The sequence below is a fragment of the Callorhinus ursinus genome, unplaced genomic scaffold, assembly GCF_003265705.2.
Source record: "Callorhinus ursinus isolate GAN/ISIS: 27379988/994484 unplaced genomic scaffold, GSC_fseal_2.0 scaffold4, whole genome shotgun sequence".
NCBI classification, from domain to species: domain Eukaryota; kingdom Metazoa; phylum Chordata; class Mammalia; order Carnivora; family Otariidae; genus Callorhinus; species Callorhinus ursinus.
The window spans coordinates 61,712,327-61,734,366 of record NW_027397066.1 but is presented as its reverse complement, the minus strand read 5'-3'; the positions used below and the strand labels follow the sequence as shown (position 1 = coordinate 61,734,366).

At 40.4% G+C, this 22,040-nt stretch overlaps 1 protein-coding gene across 3 annotated transcripts; it reads right to left on the bottom strand.

Moving 5' to 3' along the window:
• Positions 1–5,652: 5,652 nt before the first annotated feature.
• On the bottom strand, positions 5,653–14,966 carry CCNG2 (cyclin G2). 3 transcript variants are annotated; one of them, XM_025887436.2, is made up of 9 exons: positions 14,646–14,966; positions 13,536–13,673; positions 12,760–12,897; positions 11,231–11,481; positions 10,963–11,041; positions 10,779–10,877; positions 8,248–8,453; positions 7,858–7,988; positions 5,653–7,074 (listed from the first exon to the last, which is right to left on the bottom strand). In XM_025887436.2, exons 2-8 carry the CDS (start codon positions 13,671–13,673, stop codon positions 7,904–7,906), a joined length of 996 nt encoding a protein of 331 aa, XP_025743221.1. In that variant the 5' UTR covers positions 14,646–14,966; the 3' UTR covers positions 5,653–7,074; positions 7,858–7,903. The 3 variants fall into 3 exon arrangements, with proteins under 3 accessions (XP_025743221.1, XP_073747914.1, XP_025743220.1); XM_073891813.1 differs by lacking the exon at positions 7,858–7,988 and adding an exon at positions 13,761–14,069 and having other exon boundaries at positions 14,646–14,964; XM_025887435.2 differs by lacking the exon at positions 7,858–7,988 and having other exon boundaries at positions 14,646–14,962.
• Between the last annotated feature and the right edge of the window lie 7,074 nt (positions 14,967–22,040).

Here is a 22,040-nt window from a genome sequence, read left to right as displayed (position 1 = left end):
TATGAGCTTCTCAATGGTAAGACCCAGGTTTTGTTTTGTTTTGTTTTAGTTTCAGAAGTAGAGTTTAGTGATTCATCAGTTGCATATAACACCCAGTGCTCAGTGCTCTTTCCATCAAGTGCCCTCCTTAATGCCCATCACCCAGTTACCCCATCCCCCCACTCAGCTCCCCTCCAGCAACCCTCAGTTTGTTTCTTATAGCTAAGAGTCTCTTATGGTTTGTTTCTCTCTCTGATTTCACCTTATTTTCTTTTTCCCTCCCTTCCCCTATGATCCTGTTTTGTTTCTTAAATTCCATGTATGAGTGAGATCATATAATTGTCTTCCTTTGACTGACTTATTTCACTTAGCATAATACCCTCTAGTTCCATCCACATCGTTGCAAATGGCAAGATTTCATTCTTTTTGATGGCTGGGTAATATTCCATTGTGTGTGTGTGTGTGTGTGTGTGTGTGTGTGTGTGTATAACATCTTCTTTATCCATTCATCTTTCGATGGACATCTGGGCTCTTTCCATAGTTTGGCTGTTGTGGACGTTGCTGCTATAAACACTGGGGTGCAGATGCCCCTCCGGGTCACTATGTTTCTATCCTTTCGGTCAATACCTAGTAGTGCAATTGCTGGGTCACAGGGGAGCTCTATTTTTAACTTTTTAATTCCTTTTTTGCATCCTCAGTCTTTGAACAAAAGTCAGCATATCATAGTAGCTCAGTAATGGTTGAATAAATTATTGAGTCTTATTTTAGGGAAGTAAGAAGGTAGGGCAAAAGTGGGGTAATAATTATTATAGCCAATAGTTACTGGTGTGTATCAGGCACTGTTTCAAATTCTTCATCATGTATCATGTCATTCAACACACGCAGTAACCCCACAAGGCAGTGTTGGCTGGTGGTGATGTCCATGAAGCAGACTCTGAAACAAAGTTTAGGGCACAGGATGTTCATTAGGAAGCACCCTTGGGATCCACATCCATGGCAGAGAGGGAGAGGAAGCAAGTTTGGGTGCAGAGAAGTGAGCCACAATGCAGGCCCAATGGCAGCCTCAGCAAACCCCATGGGGAGCTCTGAGACCAGAATGATCCCTCAGGTTGTCCTGTGTTGGACCAAAGTGACCAAGCCTTTATACTTCCTCTCACCTTAATCTGTCATAGATGTGGGTCCTCCTGGGCAAGGCATGACCTTGGGTGGGGCTGCTGTCTGGGTGTGTTGCCCCAGTGGGGTTGTTAGCTGACGGTTTTGTGCCAAAAGTGCTCCCAACTGCTGGGACATCTAGGCAGTGGTGTCCAACACAAGTAAGTAATGTTATTGACCCTTTACACAGATAGAGAAACTGAGGCACAAACACTTTAGATAATAGCCAATTAGGTCATACACTGAGTGACCAAACCGAGATCAAACCTGGACAATCTGGTTAGAGAGCCTGCGTTTCTGATGACTACACCTTACTCATGAGTAAGTTGCACAACTCTAGCAGTGGGCTATGGCCCCCTGCATGCCTTAGTAATGATGCAAAATCCTAACTTTGGAGAGCGTGAATCCATCCTTGCATGCATGGAAGTTCATCTTTATGAACTCTGAATCACTGCAATCAGGAACAGCAAAGACAGTATCAGGTGGGATACACGTAGAAAAACGTTGACACATATTTTACCCAGCATTATACTAGGCACCATGAATGATAAAAAGGAAGCATAACACATGGTTTCTTCTCAAGAGAAGCTTAGAGTTTAGGCAAAGGACTAAACCACAGACACATGAAAAAATTACTGGAAAAAAATCCCAGAACATTAATGAGTAAGTAGGAAATGATGGTTATGTTGGATAATAGTAAGACAGGCAAAGGGCAAGCAAGCCTTTAACAAAACTCCTTAATTAATACAAGGTTCCACCCTCTTTAACATTGAATGACTATGGGCCTTGGAACCCAAGGTAATAATAAATTATAAACTATAACCTAAGTGTAAAAAGGAACTAGGGATTGGGAAGGGCCCACATGCCTGAGCACAAAGAAGTTTTCAGGGCAAATTAAAATTCCCAGCTTTTGATGAGACCTCATTTTCTCTACCACTCTACTATCTTGAATTTTTATATTACCACCTATGGCTCCTGGGCAATTAAAGATATTTTAACTAACTCTTAGCCACTTTTTCTTTATATGGGTGAGAGCACTTAAAAATTGAAGAGAAGAATACTGTGGCTTATCTTACTGGTGTAAAGAGGAGGGTTTTCTTTATAAGAACTTTTATTTCATTCATTCAATAACTGTTTAATGAGTACTATCAACATTTGGGTAGTACTTTAGCATTGTGGCTTAAGAAAGAGCATAGGGGTCTGCCTTCGACTTGGGTCATGATCCCAGGGTCCTGGGATCGAGCCCCGCATCGGGCTCCCTAGTCCGCGGGAAGCCTGCTTCTCCCTCTCCCTCTGCCTGCCGCTCTGCCTATCTGTGCTCTCTCTCTATGTCTCTGTCAAATAAATAAATAAATTTTAAAAAAAGAAAGAAGAGCATAGGGTTTAGCAGACAGACTCAGTTTGAATTTCAGCCCTGCTCCTTATCAGATCTATGTCCAAGTATTTCTCTAATCCTTAGTTTCTTTCCTTGTAAAATGGGACCAATAGCAGTACTTGTCTAATAGATTGTGGTAAAAATTAAATAATTCTTGCAAGGTGCCTGAAACATATTAAGTGGTAACAGCTGGAGGAGAAGGAGTTTGGGCTAGATACTATGCTGGGCGCTGAGGATTCAATGATGAATAAGAAAGACAAAGAGCCCCTGCCTTCTTGGATCAGACAGGTAAGGTAAGCACACAAGGGAGACAGATAAGCAAGGTATTAACTGCTAGGATAAGAAAAATACAGTTTTATAGAACCATGTAGTACTGAGAAAGAGAGGAAAGCAAAGGAGTTCCATAAAGACTTCTTAGAAGAAAATGTCATCATAACCTTTAAAACTTATATTCTTTGCTGTGAGCTGTTTGGTTTCACCACCATAATAATGTAAGTTGTATGAGGGCAGGGACATTGTGTGTTGTGTATCGAACTCCTATTGTAGGGCCTGGCACATAAGAGGCACTCAAATACCGGCGGGGGATAAATGAAATGACTCCTACGATGGAAAGTAGGAGTTTGCCAGATAAGGAAGCCAGGAAAGGTGTTCCAGGTGGATGAAAGAGTGTGCATGAAGTTACTGAGATGAGGGAAAGCACGGTGAATGGGAGGAGCTGAAACACAATTAGGCTGGAAAGGTGTGTGTGGATGCCATGAGGGAGAGGCTTGAACAGGGATCAAATCAAGCAGGGCCTTCGAAGCCATGGTAAGGAGTTTGAACCTCATGCTAAGGACCAATGTGAAGCCATTAAGGATTTTAATCAAAAAAAGGATATAATCAGTGTGTGTTTTTTAAAGTTCATTCTTTGTTCTGTTAATACACTAATAATTCAAATACATTTTTTAAAGGACAAACAATGGAAACTACAGATAGGCATTATTAGAAAAAACAATCACCTATAATCTCATCACTCAGAGATAACCACCGTTGGGCTATAAATAACAAGCAACCTGTCTCGATTAACTATTGCTGTATAGCAAACCACCCCAAAACCTAGTGGCTTACAACAATTTATTATTTTCATGAGTCTGTGGCTTGAGTGGGATGTGCAAGGCGGTTCCTCAGCTCTGTGTGTTATAGCTGAGGATACCTCATTGCAAGGTGCAGTCAGCTGGGAGCTTAGCTGGCACTAGAACATCCAAGATGATCTCTCTTTCTCAAGAGCCTCTCTCTACCTGGCCTCTCATCTTTCAGTAATCCAACCTGAGCTTCTTTCCAGCATGGCGGCTGGCCTCCAAGGATAAAAGGGAAGCTGCCAGTCTTCTTAAAGCATAGGATTGGACATCACTGAACTTCTTCCACTGCACTTTAGTAAGCAAAACCAGGCACAAGGCCAGCTGAAATTCAAGGTGAACAGACTCCACCTCTTGATGGGAAGAGCAGTGTATATGCACAGGGATGGGAAAACCCATTAGCTATTGGGAAACTATCTACCACACAACCTGACTTGCTAAACACAACAACAGTAGGTTGTTGACCCATTTCTGGTACAAATAATTAGAAAAGCTCAGATCAAAAATGGCAAATGCAAAGTACATGGTCTTTGTTCATGTAAGAATCTGATAAAAATGGGTTGCCTAAATAAGCTGGCAATTTGTACACAGGGGAAGGTAGGAGGCAAGGGGGAGGAACACCATGGTAGAACCTAGTGTTGAAATAAAAGGAATTGAAAAGCCAAATCCTTGACAAAGAAAACGGTTTTATCATGAGAAGTGTTCTGCAACTAATGCATCTATAGTTGACCTGAGTCTGGCGGGTGATTAAAACATGGTATTTGTCCAATCTCACTTCCTGAGGGTCAAATGGCTGAAGACCCAGGGACCAGGCAGTGATACTACAGCACGCAGAAAAACAGAAGCAACAGTGTGCCCGTTACATCCTAGGAAATGACTAAGATACTGTAGTGACCCTGCCAATAAAGAGAACAGGACTGAACCAAGCCAGCGGCAGAAAAGAGAACAGACAGAATAAATGAAATCATATAAATGATAAATGGAAATGTCCAGTAAACACGTGGGAGGAGATGAGACCACGTAAGTTTCCAACTTGAGTAGACAATACCTATTCACCAAGATAAACATACAGGAAGAGCAGGTTTGGGAGGAATCAGAAACTTCCAAGTGGGGTAGCCAGTTGTGAAAAAACAAGTTGGGAGCTCAGTAAAGAGGGCTAGACCAAATAGGCTGAGAAGCCTAAAAGGGAACAGATGAAACCATGTGTGCAGTTTCACACAGTAAGAGCATCTAGGAAGAAAAGCAATCAAATCCTGGAGGAACTGAAGAGGGTTTCAAGATTTGGAAAGCCACAAATAACTTTCACATCTCAACAAATCAAAATCTGCAAGCAGAATATACTACTATTTACACAAATGACTTAGTAAAAAGGGGAGGGTCATCCTCAAGCCAAGAGTCTCCGCTGGGAGGGTTAGGAAAACATGGCCATATCACTAAGGGAGAAGAGGTATTAGTATTACATGAAAACCACATTCAGCATATGATTTTCCAACCAACTAGAGAAAACAAAGGTCTACAAAATCAAAAAGGGGGATCATATGCCCCCCTCGCCCAAAAACCCACCATGACTTGCAAAACAAGCCTAAGTCTTGGAAAAAGAGGTCCCATGAGCCAGAGGCTGGCAGGGTCAGTCATAGTACACTCCCTGGCTGTATTTGCCAAGCAACCTTCTCATAAGAATGTGGCCTGTCTGCAGAGAAATTGTATTGATCTTCAACCTAAGTATTCTGGTGTACTTGATACCTGTTGCCTTTCAGTATAAATACGCATTCAGGTCAATACATCACTCTTTTGTTTTGCATGAGTCCACCCGAGAGAGAGGTCAATTCTCAAGTGACAGATTTGCTTTCAGTATCTCCACGGCTGAGGGCCAAACTGTGATGAAGAAATACTACCTAGGGGACTTCTGGTAACCAGATAGAGAGCTTACCTTGGAGGCACTCCAGCCTCACTTCAAGGCCTTCCCGCAAAAATACAGCAAGCGCTTTTTCTTTTGAACCAAAAAATTAAGAAACAATTACAAACAAGGAGTGTAATTCATTAATATTTTTATTTTGAGTTGCAATCTATTATTACTTCAAAAAGATCCACTTCAGAAAACATCCAATGGATGTTGACTTACCATTCAAAAAGTAAGTCATCAATGTATGATTTATAATACAGAATACACAATAAATTATATTTACATGCAATTACTAGACTACCACACACACAAGGTAAAAAAATACAGTATTTTTATGTACATTTTTTAAGATTTACATTTTCATATACAATTTATAAAGTTAAAAAAAATTCTCTGTACAAAATCTCATGGGTACAGAGTTTCTAAATCCCTATTCTTACGGCCGTACCACCACACAGATATGCTCCAAACTAGAATACTACAAACACTTTTTTTTTTAACTTCATGTTCAGTCTTGGCACCCATATACTAATATCATTATTTTTGAAATGTGAATTACAAAGGAAATAAACATAATCATGCAGACTTTTTGAATATAAGAAATAAAATATGCTACTAGATCAACATTTATCCATTCCACAGTTACCTAGTTCTCTTCAACTTCCTGCACTGCTTTCATACAGGTGCATGCATAACTAACAGATTATGGATTGTTTTAATAACATTAAAATAATACTATAGTCTGACAATACTTAGGTATTAAAAATGCAACTATCTAACAACCATAGCCTGTCGAGTATTTCTGCTTTAGCAGAAACTTCAATTAACACATTACATACTAAAATTCACAGAAATGTCAGTATTGTAAGTTCTAAGTTTATAGAGTCTGCATCAGAGAGTAACTAATCATTTAAAAAACAACAAAACAAAAAGGTGTATGACAATGAAGAGTATATTCTCTGTTCTGAGACTGGAGAGTAGGGGAGATCTATGATAAACCATTAAAGGGTTATCCACGGTCCCTGCTAAGGAAGCACCTGTACACTCCCAATCTGTTTAAATAAAGACAGGTGAAGGCTTTATAAAAAGTTTAAGCTACACTATTCATCTTTAAAAATCTTCTTGAAAAGTAACAAATTGAAGGTATCAGCACCTTCCCTCCTCCCCCAAGTAGCTAAAGATCAATGAAAAAAATAAAGTGCCAATGTGTAAAACATTAATCGTTTAAGAGGCACTAACCCATTTGATGGCTTAGGATTAAATATGAAAATAGGCCAGATCTGATCTGAATAATAAATAGAAGGTAGGTATTCCAGTCTATGCAGTTTCTGCCTAGATGGGGGATGGACCAGAAAACTACCTACTCCCCCATTTATTGCTTTGAAACCTGTACACACACTTTATATTCTGACACAGACCAATTAGATTTCTAAGATGGAAAGCATAGTGTCTGTGCCACTTTGAAGTTGAAAAAGAAAGTGCACTCTTGATCACTGGAAGGAGAGCTGCTGAGACTCTCTTCACAACTCATATCTTCACAAGAGTCTTCACTAAAGGGAAGAAAAGAGACAAAGATTCCATTATTTAGAAAATAAGGTTTTAAAAGCCAAATAAAACTACTAAACAAGTATCTCCAGTCTCAGGATTTTTATATTCAAAATTTAAGATTTACAGAGACAAAATTTAACTTATAAGGATTTCCTAAAATGAATTGTAATTTATTGTAATTTCCTTAGAAAATACAGATTTTAAGAGATTTAGACAAATGACTATCTGCCAAACTATTATTCTTGTGCCAGTTAATAAATATCAGCAACTAACTGTACAATTCTAAGCATTTTAAATCCAGTAAGTGGAGACAAAGGACAACATATCTCCCATCACATAGTTTTGATGTCTTTCTTGCATTAATAATTGTATCCCTGACACTCTCAAACCAAGAAACCAGTAAGCTATAAAAATGAAACTTCTCGTTATCTCTAGAGCATGAAATAACCAAATTTGATAAAATTATTCCTTTTATGAACAAAAATTAACTCTGACCAAGACAATGGCATTTGACAAAATGGTAAAAATATCTAGAGAAGTCTAGAGACGTTGGTGGTGGTTCCCTTTATTTTCCAGTCATTTAACCCACAGCCTCTTCCTGAGGCACTGGATTAGGAATTCATACTAACCCTGAAAAGCTCAGAATGCCACTTCAGGTTTTGTTTGTTTTTAAACTAAACTGTATTTCAATGAGCAAGGAAGATGTGAAACAACCAGTTTTCAAAAAGGGAAGGAATGAAATAAGTCAGACAGGGGAAGGACAAACACTGTACGATCTCACTTACGTGTGGAATCTAAAAACGAGAAAAACAAAAACCAGAACTGCTAGATTCAGAGAACAGATTGGTGGTTGCCAGAGGAAGGGGATGAGAACAGGTGAAAGTCGTCAACAGGTACAAACTTCCAGTTACAAATCCTGGGGATGTAATATAGAGCATGTTTTGTTTTGTTTTGTTTTTAATAAAGAAAAAAGGGGGGGGAATGTGGGGCATATACTTCTAAATCATCACCTACTTTAGTAAAACTACCTCTAGCTAATTTTCCCACCTGAAGAAATGATGCTATTGGAGTAGGGGCTTTCTCTAATACCCTGTAATATTCCCAGGTTCCATTTTGAGTATAAAACCAGTGTTACTTACTATGGGTAACTCTAATTAGTCAAGGAACCTGCTTACCTTTCACTTTCATCAAAACAACCCCCCTCTGGTATCGTTGGCAGCTCAGGAACACTGTAGTAGCTGTTGTGGAGGTTCTGGGCTGTGCGCCTTGAAACAATCCAAACCAATTTCTTAAGATCTGGTTTGCAACATTCAGGAGAAGAATATTCGGCTAGGCATTTAGAAACTAACTCCCTCCAATAAATGAACTCGGTGTCATTAACCTAGAAAAAATATTTTAATTAAGAGGTTAAATACCTTAGAATCACCCTATAATGCCTAAAATTTACTGAAGCCTGGCTCCCACCATCAGATATTATTTGATACGGGATGTGACCTGGGCATCAAGATTTCTTTAAAGCTCCGCAAGTGATTCTAATGAGGAGTCAAAATCTGGTAACCACTGGTTTAAAGGAGGAGCACTGTAGGTATAAATAATTTACATAGAACCTAATAAAAATCTTTGCCTATTTTAAGAAAATACATTGACCTAAAAACATTAGGTTAACCAACCTATTAAGTATATTCTTTAATAGTCTCAATGAAAAGAATTTAACATAATTTAGGTTTCTATAACATAGCATTGTGTGGATTGCTAAAAGTATGCATTTACATTAAGACACCAGATGTATGCTAATGGAGAAGTTAGCAATATGACAGAAGAGGAATTTCTCCCAAAGAGCACAGTTCCTCCACCACTGAGGAGTGCCCCAGATTATTTCAATGAATAAATTTTCACTCAAGATATTTCCAGATGGGGAATCTGGGTGGCTCAGTTGGTTAAGCATCTGCTTTGCGCTCAGGTCATGATCCCAGGGTCCTGGGATGGAACCCTGCATGGCACTCTCTGATCAGTGGGGAGTCTGCTTCTCCCTCTCCCTCTGCCTGCCACTCCAATTGTGCTCTGTGTCAAATAAAATCTTTAAAAAAATATATTTCCAGATATTATAAAAGGTTTAAATTAAAACTAACAAATTCATGATTTAAATGAAAGCTAGAGGGGCGCCTGGGTGGCTCAGTCATTAAGCGTCTGCCTTCGGCTTGGGTCATGGTCCCAGGGTCCTGGGATCAAGCCCCGCATCGGGCTCCCTGCTCAACAGGAGCCTGCTTCTCCCTCTTCCACTCCCCCTGCTTGTGTGCTCCCTCTCTCACTGTGTCTGTCAAATAAATAAAAATCTTTGAAATAAATAAATAAATAAAAGCTACAAGTTATCTGCCAAAAACAAAATGCTTCACAATACTTTCATCACAAACAGAAAATTTTATATCATTTTTGTCTCCACTACCACCTAATTCAGCTACATCTTGACCCCCTTGTAATCTGGCAGTCCCGCTTCTCATTCTACGGACGCCTCCTTCTAGGTATCTAAAAACCTCCTTCAATTCTTTTTACACTGGGTCTTTCATCAAAATTCAGTACTCCTGACTTGCAATACTTCTTGAAAACCTTTTTCCAACCTGACAGTGCACTTGTCTCATGGACCCTCCTTCCCTTGCCTCCTAAGGGGGAAACCACCAACAATGAAAACCCAGAGTTTCAACTAACCCCTAAGCAAAGAACTCCCACAAGTTTCTTACGGTTTCTACTATTATTTCTTCATGAGAAATTTCAAATCTCAATCTCCAACTACAATTTATCTTCTGAGTTTTTATTCCAGGCTGCCAAATATCTGCTAAATACCTACCCACCTGAAAGACCTACAAGAACCTAAAATCATACTTCTCCGGTCACAAATTAATTTCTCTCAAACTTCCCTTGATGATATCCAATATTCTCCCCATCATTAGGTTCAAATCTTGGCCATTTGTGACTCCTTGTCTCATTTCCATGCTTGGCTTCTAAAACTACTATTTGAGTTGGATATCCTTACTCCTGCTTGTGACTATCACCTAGACATTCTAACACTAAGCCTACATTAAATAATTCCCAAACCCTTCTAGTCCACCGGCTTCCTGACCACAAGCCTTTGCTACCCAAACTTTCATTGTCTAAGATTCTTTTGGTCCAACCAGTCAGAGTGCCTTTCACAGTCTGCCCTACTTCTGTGCTAACGAAACGCCAAAGCACTCCCTATTAGTATTAACACCCCTTACTGAAAAACTTATTGGGCCGGCCAGACTAAGAGATTTAAAAAGAAAAACATGGCTAAGTTATTTTGGTAATGCTACTAATGGGATGATGATTCAGCCCTACAGATGTAATGGACTGCCATTAGCATATTTACTAAGTCTACTTCCTAGTATGTATTTTAGAACAATGTGCACGTAGCAATGTGGACCACTGTGTTACCAACTGGTGAGAATACCAGAGAAGGGACAAAACATCTGAACACAGAAGCTACGCTAAGTGATCAGGTTCCCCTTCTAGCTTAATACTGTCTGCGTCAAAGCTGCATTTTGAGAACTTGAATACTTGAGATACAAGAAAAAAATATAAAAGTTAAAAGCCCCATAAATTATTACTTAATGTTTAAACCACTACAGGGGGGAAAAAATGAAACATTAGGAGAGAAATTTGCTTTAAAGAATAAGAACTGAAGATAATTTACCTTGGAATGTTTTTTAACAAGCAGAAGAATTTCCAGTAATTCAATGGATTTCAAAGTTTCTACTTCCAAATTGAGAAGGCACAAAGCTAACACAGATGGCTAAAAAAAAAATAAAAATAAAAGTATTTTTTAAAAAATTCAAAATAGAAACAGTGAGACATATGTAAGCAAGCAATCAACTTACTTTTGCTTTTGAAAAGATAAGTCGGCAGTTGCAAGCTTTCAGCTGAGCTTCTAGTTTATCTAGACTAAGTATTTCTTTCCTATACAATGAAAACATAAGACAAAATATTTATTTATTAAACTTCCGAAGATTTAAATGATTTTAAGAACTTGCTGCTGAAAACTCAAGTTGAAAATTTAGAGGAGTAAAAATATAAATTTCACTGGCATTGTAACGGTTAGCTACAGGGATGCTAAAGTACAAAATTTTTTTTTGTAATCCCACTGACCTTTCTGATGTATGACAAAGTACAATAGTATGGTATAAGTGCAAAAAGTTTAAGGCAGTAGTTGCTTCCAATTCATAGTGCAATTTTTCTGAAATTATTTTTTCCATCCGTTTTATGTCAGAAGCAGTACATTTACATTGACTAATCCGGATTACATCATGAGTGGATGGAATATTGCATTCTTCTTCAACTATTCTAGCAGCCAGCAAAAAACAACAGACTCCAATGCAAGACAAATGTTTAGGTTTCACCTGAAAAACAAAAGAACAAAGGCTTCTTCTAACAACTGTCACTCTGATTTAGCAAAGCAGGCACTTAAAAGATTATAATGATGTCCCTAACTCTTAAGACAGAACACAATCTAGCTGCTTCAAGTACTTACCCTTATTCACAATTATACTTAACCATTTTTACATTTTAAACTGAGCTAACTTCCCCTTAAAAAAAGCATTTTAAGCATTTAAATTAAGTAATTTAAATGCAAATTCATAAGGTAGGTTTCTAACACTGAATCATACTTTGTGTTTCAAACATGAAATTCGTAACAGTACAGTCTCCCCCAAAATAAATTAAGCCTTTCAACACGGAGACAATATATACTTCTTTGGATATAAACATAATACATGCGACTTATTTTTTTATCTTCTTCTCTATCTTTTTTTAAATTTTTTTTTAAAGATTTTATTTATTTTTCAACAGAGAGAGAGAGAGACAGCGAGAGAGAGAACACAAGCAGGGGGAGTGGGAGAGGGAGAAGCAGGCTTACCGCTGAGCGGGGAGCCCAATGCGGGACTCGATCCCAGGACCCTGGGATCATGACCTGAGCCGAAGGCAGAGGCTTAACGACTGAGCCACCCAGGCACCCTCTCTATTTATCTTTAAGTATCATCCCACATTTCAATGCAAATTTGCCCAAGAGAAATATTGCATCAGTTGTGCAGAGCAGAGCATATGTAAAAGCTGCCAAGGACAGATGGCTGCCTTTTTCTTTTCAGTGCCCTGAAAACTGACCCAGCAGCTGACAGCAATCCTACTGGCAGAAGAATCACCACATTTTTCTAACAGTTGCTGGTTAATAAGATACGGCTCCCTGCTATGAAAAGACTTCTCACAGGGAAGGCAGTTAGGTCACCTTTAATATACTGCTATACTTCCATTTGTCATGTTTCGTATTAAAAACAACTAAGCTCCAAGAGAAATGTGATGGGAGATAAAAATATGAAAACCTTATTTTGAGGACTGTACATGTATATAGGAAATACCTAAAAAACAGTGGTCTCCATTTTGTCACATCTTCAAAAAGAAGGTATATAAACGGTAACAGCAAAACCTAACTTAAAATACAACACAGTTAATTCTGTAGTCTCTCACTCTGGCACTGAAGATCACAATTCCAATTAAAAATGTTTATATGTAGTGACATAATTACATTCACTTGTCAAACATTTATCTAACCCTTGTATGTTAGGCACTGTGCTGGGCACTAGGTTTAGAAATATAAAGATGCATATACAAAAATGATTACATACCTTCATAAGAGCCAAGAATCTATCTAAAATATTGACAGCCAGGACAAAAGTTTCAGTGCAAGATCCAAAAAAGTTGGTTAAACTCCTTAAATCTTCTACTTTGGCATTTCTCAATCTTGGACACAAAGTGTTATCATCCTGCAATAAAAACCAAGAGCCAAAGTTATGACTTTTTTAGAACTAGATGGATAAATACACACAATTAGATTCAAATAAGGTAATTTTTTTTCTTAACCTTCAAGAATATGGGAGGAAAGAGTATTTAACTAATGATACACTTTTTCAGACACAAGACACAAATATATATATCATGGCTTTTTAAAAATATACGGCATAAAAGAGCTTCAGCAATCCAATATAAAGTGAACTGTTGTCACACTTCCAGAGGGTTAGAGCAAATGTAATTCCCCTATAATGGAGACAGTTTGTTTTATTAAAAAAAAAAAAAAACACCAAAAATTCTACTGTAAAGTATTTCATGGGCAGAGGGTATTTCCACAGATGAATTACTCAGTTCCCAGGGAGTGTCCCACCCAGAAGCTGCAGGTTGGGGGTGCCACATTTGAAGAAACACTTCTCTAGAGTTAGTATCACTCTCATTCTTGCATAACCCTGTAAGATTTATCTTACTATTCTAGAAGACAAATTTTGGTCTTAAGAAACTTTGCAGCCTTTAATCTTGATTCAACTGGGGCGGGGCGGGGGGGGGGGGGGGCCAACCTTTTCCCAGCCCCCTCAGCTGCTTGAGCAAGAAGATATCTTTTCTGGGAGCTTACCTCCGGGGTAGCCTCGATCAAGCTTAGCCCTTTTTCTCGAGGTTGGAATCTCTGTTCCTGTTCCAGATAGAGGTTCAACAATCCGAAGAGCTGGACCCCTTCACGACCCGCCAAATATTCTGCCCCCAAATCCTTCATCTGCAGCAAAGACACCACGCAGTTAGAGGGTACCCTGGGGGGAAGGTTAACAGGGGGGAGTGGGCAGAAAAGAGCTAGTGCCAATACCTCCAGGGAGAGGCGCCCCAGCACACCCCGGCGGGCAGCGGGTGAGGGGATCGGTCACGTCCTCCAGAAGCCCAACGCAATCCTCCCCCACCTCCAGGGAGGTGTGGCAGGAGGAGGGGCAGCAGTCTGGTCCGCCGGCCAGCGCTCGGTCAGACCCGCCGGCCCCGGCCTCTTGGCCGTTTCAGAAAGAGGAAACTGTCCCGGGGCGGCGGTGTCCGGACAGCCGCCCCACCTGAAGCCCTGTGGGGAGGGGCTTCTCCCCGCAGAAAGCTCCCGGGGCAGCTACGGCAGTGGGTCTTGGGGTGGGCGCTTTGCACAATAGGGGGGAGGGGAGAGAAAGTCTCGCGACTGAACAAAGAACCGGAGGGAGGAGACTCCCGAGCCCCGCCTCTCCCGGGGAGCCCAGCTCCAGAAGCCCCTTTCGCTGGAGTCCAGCCCCCAAGCCTTTCCCATCCGCTACCGCAGAGCCTACTCCGGAACCACCCGAGTGGCAAGACCGTGATCCGAGAGAGCAGTAGGGTGGCGTGGCCCATCAGTCGGGGGGACAGACGTTCGGCCCACCCCGTGCCCGGACAACACCCGTCCATCCACTGAGGCCCAGGTTCCTCAAACTGTGCTGAGCCCCGGGGCTGTCAATCCAGGAAGCACCACCCCAGCGAGCCCCCGTGACAAAATGGGGGGGGGTGCAACCAAAGAATTGTCTTCAGCCTCCTCGACTCTACTCCTACCTCCAACATTTTTCCACGTCCAATGCCCACTCCCCCGGCTGAGGGTAGGACCGGAGTCGCTCCCGGGGCTGAGGAATGGGTACTCCGACACCACCAACCCCCACCAAGTCCCAGCCACGAACAAAGAAACCCCGCGATCCCCCGCGAGCCCACTCACCGTGCCGGAGACGCGCCTCCACCAGCCTGCGGCGTCACGGTCCAGGGAAGACTGGGCGCGGCGGGGACGTCCGAACCCGTCTCCGGAGGTCAGGGACCCGCCGCCTCAGCGGTGCCCCCGGACAGGCATCGGACCCTCCCCCCCCGCCACCGCCTCCTCGCCCTCACAACCCGAGCTTCATCCCGCTCCCTGTGCGCCCACCCTCCAGCTGGGGCGCAGCGCCGGCCCCTCCAACCCTGCCCCTCTGCCGGCACCGCTGCCTCCACAGCGGAGGCCGAAGCAAACCCCTTGTTTTTGTTTTTGAGTTTTCGACGCCCCCAAGGGGGCGGGGCACGTGACTCCCCGCGGAGGGATCCTCGGCTTCCGCAAAAGACTTTGAAAAAGAGTCCCGCCCCTATACTACTGTCCCCAGCCGTATTTGTGCCCTCCTCCCCTCGCCTTTGCTTTGCCGAGCCACTCCTCCCTCTCGGTCTCAGGGCGGAGGGTGGAATCTAAGAGTCGGCTTTCTCCGATTGACCCTGAAGGGGAAAGGAAAAGGAGTGAATACGTTTGAGAGGCGGAAGGAGATAGTTTCTGGTCGCATTGCACCTTTTAAAGGTCCCCATTTGTTTTGTTTTCGCTGTTTTGAAAAGTCCGCCCAAAGCAGCCCCCTCTCCGATTGGATACTGGTAGAGGGATCAGAATGCTGAGCATCTGATGCACTCTCGAATCTGGATTGGCTGACTGATTAGCCTTCGAGCCCTCTGATTGGCTTTCGTCTTATCCAGAGCTTCTATCTTCCTTGGGACCTTAGCAACTCTGGGGTCTGGATTGCGCATGCCTGATAGCGCCGAAGGAATTTATAGACCTGACCCTGGGGTCTAGCCCTTCCCACCCCCACCTCCCCCACCTCCATTGGTTCCTGCCGTATGCTACTCGTACCTCCCGGGAACTGTAATAGCTAGGAACCCTTTATTTTGTTCAGCGGGTCCATTTTACTGTAACAGTCAAGTTATTATAAAATTGTCGGGGTGTTTACTGAAATTTTTACGAGTAAAATGCTCTCATCTCTCGTATTTGCTTTAGAGTTTTTCGTACCAAGAGGAAAAAAAATGGAGATGGGAGGTGAAATGCGATTGGCAAAAAGTTAAGAGTTGGTGAGGGTGGGTGATTGGTACAAGAGCGTTTGTTGTAACTATTCTTTTTAATTTGATGTGTCTTGAAATTTTTCTGTAATAAAAATAAATGTACAAGGGGGGACTTAAAAGGAAAAACTTAACCTGTGCATACTGATGAGGGCACGTAAACATTTAATAATTATAATATCTTGCCTCCAGAGGTTGTAATTGTGCTGTTGTTTTAATGAAAACTCCCAGAGGCTTCTTGGTCCTCAGTCACCCATAAATTATCATTTATTGTCCATTATAATTAACATTATTAAGAGGCGACACCTCTTCTGAGGCGAGCAAAAAGCAGAACAAGAGTGCCTTAGGCTAGAGAAACCTTCACACAGAACATCTTTGGGGGATGTAAGAGACTCCCTTCTAATATATATGGTTACCTTTTTTACTTTCTTCCTCCTCAGTCCCTGGCCACTGTCAGCCAAATACACAAAGCAGTAAATAGCATATTCTTGAGTTCTAATCTAAATAATCAAATCCAAGGAACAGATTTCTCTGTGAATTGTTTTGTTACTTGTAAAATATGAGAAGGCACACAACACAGCTTTAGAAGCAATTTTATCTTCTTTCCAGAGCAGCTGAAGAATTTTAGAAATAGATCCTTTTACATATTTGCTGGGACTAGACACGGGAGTCTGGAGCTCAGAGCAACTTGGGGAAAGGGGAACTGGAAGAGAAAAAACCTATTTCAGGGAGATGTGGCCTTGTTTGGGATTTTGGGAAAGAAATAAAATTACATTAACGGATTACTTTCAAATGGTTTACAGGTTGCCTAATTTTGTGCACAATTTGTGTGATCTTTTAAACATTATTAAAATTATTGTTTTTATTTGACATAAACTTTTTTGCTGGAAAACATGAATGAGGGTATGCAAATAACATGGAAAATAAAGCTAAGATTAGAATTCCACAGATAACAGCTCATTGCAGTATATAAAGAGGCTCCAGAGAGAGACAGAAAGCAGCTGGACAGAAAACATGCACCATGAGAGAAAGGAGAGTTTGTGGCCAAAACATGAAGGAGGTTGGGACTTTTTCAAGTAAGAGGGCAAAGGTAGAAAAGGAACATAAGATAGAAAATAAGTGATGTGAAAGAGGAAATGTAAAATTATGTGGTAGAAGATTTTTTAAATAGAGATGGCATAAGACAAAAAGGAAGAGATTAAGAAATAAGAAATTGTCCTTGACTTAGATCACTGACTGTTAGAAAGTTATACAAAATGTATTCTATATGATATTTCATAATTGGTATTTTTTTGTATCTTTTATCAGGCAGCCTTTTGAATGATGAGCAGTTCTCTAAGAATGCAACAAGAAAGCTTGCTAAGTGGTGTTCAGTTTCCTGGTTTCTTGGCAGGCCCTGTTTAGTACAGGAGAAAAGACTGATCAAATTGTCCAATATGGAGCCCTTTATCCACTTCAGTCCATTTACCTTTTTAAGGTAAAGGAAATAGCAATCATTAAAAAATATTGGCCAAGTATAACTACTTGAACATCATCCTTTTTTTCAAAATACCTCCTTTCAACAATGATGATATTCTGGGGGAGAAGATGATGCAAGTTTTCTCCTTTTGTTCTGCTGATTTTTTTGATTGGTTGTTATTACAGCCTTCATTTTTTCATTTTTCCCTCTTTCTTTTTATTTCTTTTTTTTTTTTTTTTATGACAGACTTTCTCCGGGCTCTATTTTTCTGTCTTTATCACTTTGGTTTACTTTGCTACAGCTGTGGGTCTTGTTTATTTAAAGGACATTCTCCCCTAGGCACCTGTCCGCTACCTTTCAGTCCTTCCTCAGCTTTCTTGTGGGTGACTTTCGTGCATCAGGCACACGTACAAAATAGGGAATCGGACCTCTGGCAGTCCCCAGGAAGGACTTTGAGGGGATTTATTTCATTAGAAGATACTTGGTCTCCTATAGCACAACGGGATTGGGTGATACCCTGTCCCCAGTGGTTACTGGGGGGGAAGGACAGACATGGACCTTGTTGTCCTCAGTGACATCTGAGACTATGAAACTAGAAGGTGGGCACAGAGCAGGAAATAAGCAGTAGCACAGCTACAGCAACAATGCCTTCATTCAGTGAATCCTTGACTTCTGAGGAGTGTCCTTCAAACCACTCAACACTTCAGCTTCTACCTTGGAAAGAAAATAGAGTATCTGCAAAGCAGCTCTGCAACGGCTGCCCTTCATGCTATATACTTGGACTTCCCTGAACTTCGTAAGGCATCCAAATTGCCTTACAACTGTTTGGATAGCATCCTTCTCCTCACAAGTGAAAGTTTTAAACAATAAATCCCAACTTTTTATTTAACATTTATTGAATATATACTCAATGCCAGGCATGGTACTAGGCCTCAGGGATACAAAAATAGGTAGATAAAACAGAGTCCCACAACATGCCCTGGTACATCTGAGGTGTAAGGCAAAAGCTCTAACCAAGGAATCAGAACACCTGACTTTGAGTCCCAGCTTTCTTACTTAATAGAAATAGCACCTTAAATACCTTGAATAATGTGAATTGTTCTGAACCTCAATTTTCTAATCCAAAAAACAAATAGGGGGGAATAATCACCAGGGGGTAATTGTTTCTTCTTCATATGTAAAGATTAAATAAAAACATTGGGTTTTTTTTTTAAAGATTTTATTTATTTATTTGAGAGAAAGAGAGAGAGAGCGTGTGAGCAAGCATGAGTTGGGTGGGGGGGCAGAGGGAGAAGCAGACTCCCTGCCAAGCACGGAGCCAGACATGGGGCACGACATGGGGCTCGACACGGGGCTTGACATGGGGCTTGACATGGGGCTCAATCCCAGGACCCTGAGATCATGACCTGAGCCAAAGGCAGGCGTTTAATCCACTGAGCCACTCAGGGTCCCTAGATAAAAACATTTGTAAAAGTACTTTTACTTCCGTGTTAGGACTTGCACAATGCTGTGACTTCTTGAGGGAAAAGAAAGGACCATCCCTAACTTTATCAAAGGAATTCGTAGAAAGCAGCCCTGAAAGGAAAGAACCTCATATCAGGACTGGTAAAGCTGACATAATGCCACATTCCCTTTCCCATCCATTTACTATTTCTGGCTCCATGCCTTGGCTATTTTCTGTCACTGAGGTGTTTTGCAGCCCCAAACTCCCTGTTTAGATTAACCTTTCTAGGAGAACCTAGCAAAGGGGACAGGAATGCTTGCTGGAGGGAAAGGAACAGGGCAAGCATAAACTAACCTGGGGTGCCGTCTTGAAGTGATTCAGCTTTTTCAACCAAGTGCTCATTTTTTTTTAATCTGAGCTTGAAAGAATGAGACAATTTACATGCAGACAATTAATCCCTTTCTTCAAGCAATCAGCAGGATAAATGAGCAAACATCTCATATATTCTGCTTTGTGACTTTCTCATGGACAAACTCCAAATCTGAAATTAGCAAATTCAACATTTATAACCTATTTACTATATAGATATCTTGTTACTGTTGTTGTCAATGATGGAAGCGTGTTGTATCTTTCTGAGTGTTTATCTACGCAAGGGTTAGTGATATTCATAACACAGTTAATTCGCAGATAGTGGTGTGCTCAGTCTCGTAATTGTGGGACTTAACCCACACCATAGAGACCTTCTGAATGAGCGCAGCAGGTTTTCCAGCCAGCCAGGTTAGGCCCTCCCAGTTCCACTAGCCTGCAAGTGAGTTAGCCTTATACAACTATCTCTGAAACCCTTGAACTAAATGTGCATTTGACCTCAGCATCCCAACTCATTATTTTAGTATCCAGAGCTCTTTCTGTTATGCTAAAAGTTAACTGAAACAAATGGCGTAGCTTTGACATGGCATTGAGAGACTGCTAAAGGAGTATGCCACTGATAATATGGCAATGCTTGAAATCAGAACTGATTATCTCAAAATGGTGGGTCTGTCTCAACGCAAATATACTTTCAGTGACCCAGGCTGCATTATGTTATTATTTACATAACACATTATTCTTTTATGATTTGTTCTGAGAACCATAATCTAAGTCAGATATTTCCTATTCTTTCTTGCCATCACAGTGCTATGGGAAGTTGATACTGTCAGCAAAGAATCATTTAGGAAACATCTGTTGAATATATCATCTTAGTCCTAAAGGAAGTTTTCATTTTCTGCGAAAGTAATTATCTCTTATTTTGATCTCAAATGAAAAGGCAATTGACATTTAAGATGATATGAAGAAGTAATATAAGCTTAAATTTTGCTTTTGTTAGTACTTTAAAGTGTCTTAAAAATGAAGGGTTTTTTTTTTTAATTTCTAAAAAGAAAGATAGCTTTATATCCAAGATCCTTGGATTGCCTAATTGCATATGTTAGTATGCTATTTAACCACATTCTGAATAAGAAATTCTGGCTACATGCAAGAACAGAACCAAATTGTTAAGGAGGGGTTGAAGCTTTACAATTGGGAGGAGTTCTCTCTAGCAAAACTAGTAGAATTAACAAATATGAAATCAGATATGAAAGTGAATATTTATTTAACATGAAGCAAATCGAGAAAAATTGTAAATTTTTAAAAGTTGACATATATTAACTGTTCTTGTTATTTATCACTGTGAGATGAATCACCCTAAAACTTAGTGACTTAAAACAACAATCATTTTATTATCATCACTCACAGTTCTAGGGTTGGCTGAGCTCAGTGAGGCAATCCTTTCTCAAGGACTTTCATGAAGTTACATTGAGATGGTGCTTGGGGCTGGAGTCATCCTGTGGTATGCTTAGCTCACATGTCTGGAGTTTGTGCTGACTGTGGGTTGTGACTTTAGCTGAGGCTGGTGGCCAGAATGCCTATGTATGTGGTGTCTCTATGTGGTCTTTCTATTTCCTCATGGCATGGTGACAAAGCTTGAAGAAAACCAGGTGAACACTGCATCTCCTTTCAGGAACTATCCTTGGCAATCACATCATTTCTATACTCGTTTCATATTGCTACTATAACAAATTACTACAAATTTAGTGGCTCAAAACAATACAAATTTATTATCTTACTACAAATTTAGTGGCTCAAAACAATACAAATTTATTATCTTATAGTTCTGGGGGCCAAAAATTTGAAATGAGTCTCATTAGACTCAAATCAAGGTATCGGCAGGGCTATGGGGATACATTTCCTTGCCTTTTCCAGCTTCTTGAGACCACTATGTTCCTTGGCTCATGGCCCCTTTCTTTATCATCAAAACCAGCACTGTAAAATCTTCACATCTTTCTCAGCTCTGACCCTTTGCCTTCCTTTTCTACTTACAAAGATCTTTGTGACCTTTCTCATTCACAGTATGAGCTGTAAAACTTGAGGGCATCATTGAAAACAGGCCATACTCAGTCATTAGTTTGTCTGTTTCCTTATTGCAGAAGCATATTTGCGTTTTATGTTATCTTTGTCAATGTCCACATTTTATATCAAATCGGCAAGAAATTTTTATTAATAAACTGCTTAGTGCATGGTTATAAATTTTTTTCCAAAGTTTATGGCTTCAAACTCTCTGATTACCTCTTCACAAGATTATAATATTGTAATATAACTTCCTATAGAATTTTTTAAAATTTAGTCTTTCCTCTAGCATGGCTTATCATTTTTTAAAAATTTGTTGGTATCTTAAAACATTCCTTTCAGTTTTACAACTCATATGGATATCATAATACATGAAAAGATTGGATAAAGTTTTTCTTAAATAAGACATTAATCCTAAAGTATAATATTTGCACGTTTCCAAATTTCAGTTAAAACAGTGTGTCCCCAGATCAACTTCCCCTTAGCCAGATCCCAAAATACTGGTGGACACTCAAGCACTTCCAAACACAAGAGAAAATGGTACAGTGGAATTTGACATGGAGAGAGACAGCAGCCTTAACTGACTACAGTTAAAATGTTTTTCTTTTGCAAAACTAGAAAAAAATATGTATGTGAACACTCTGCTAGAGCCCATCCTGAGACCTCAGAAAGAGCTGTGCAAGTGAGGTCCCCTAAAGCTACATTTCAGTAGCTTCACAGTAAATCCACACTTGGTAATCAATAATTACCTGTCAGGCATTATAGTAAGTGATGTATATGTATTGACATAATTTTAATGCCTATAACACACACAGATGCAGAAATAGAGGTCCAGAGAGTTTAGGTAACTTGATCCCACACCAGACAGTGGTAGATTCAGTGTTTACTAGCAGACAATATGACTCCATAACCCACACGACACTATTTTACATAGTGATTCTGGTATC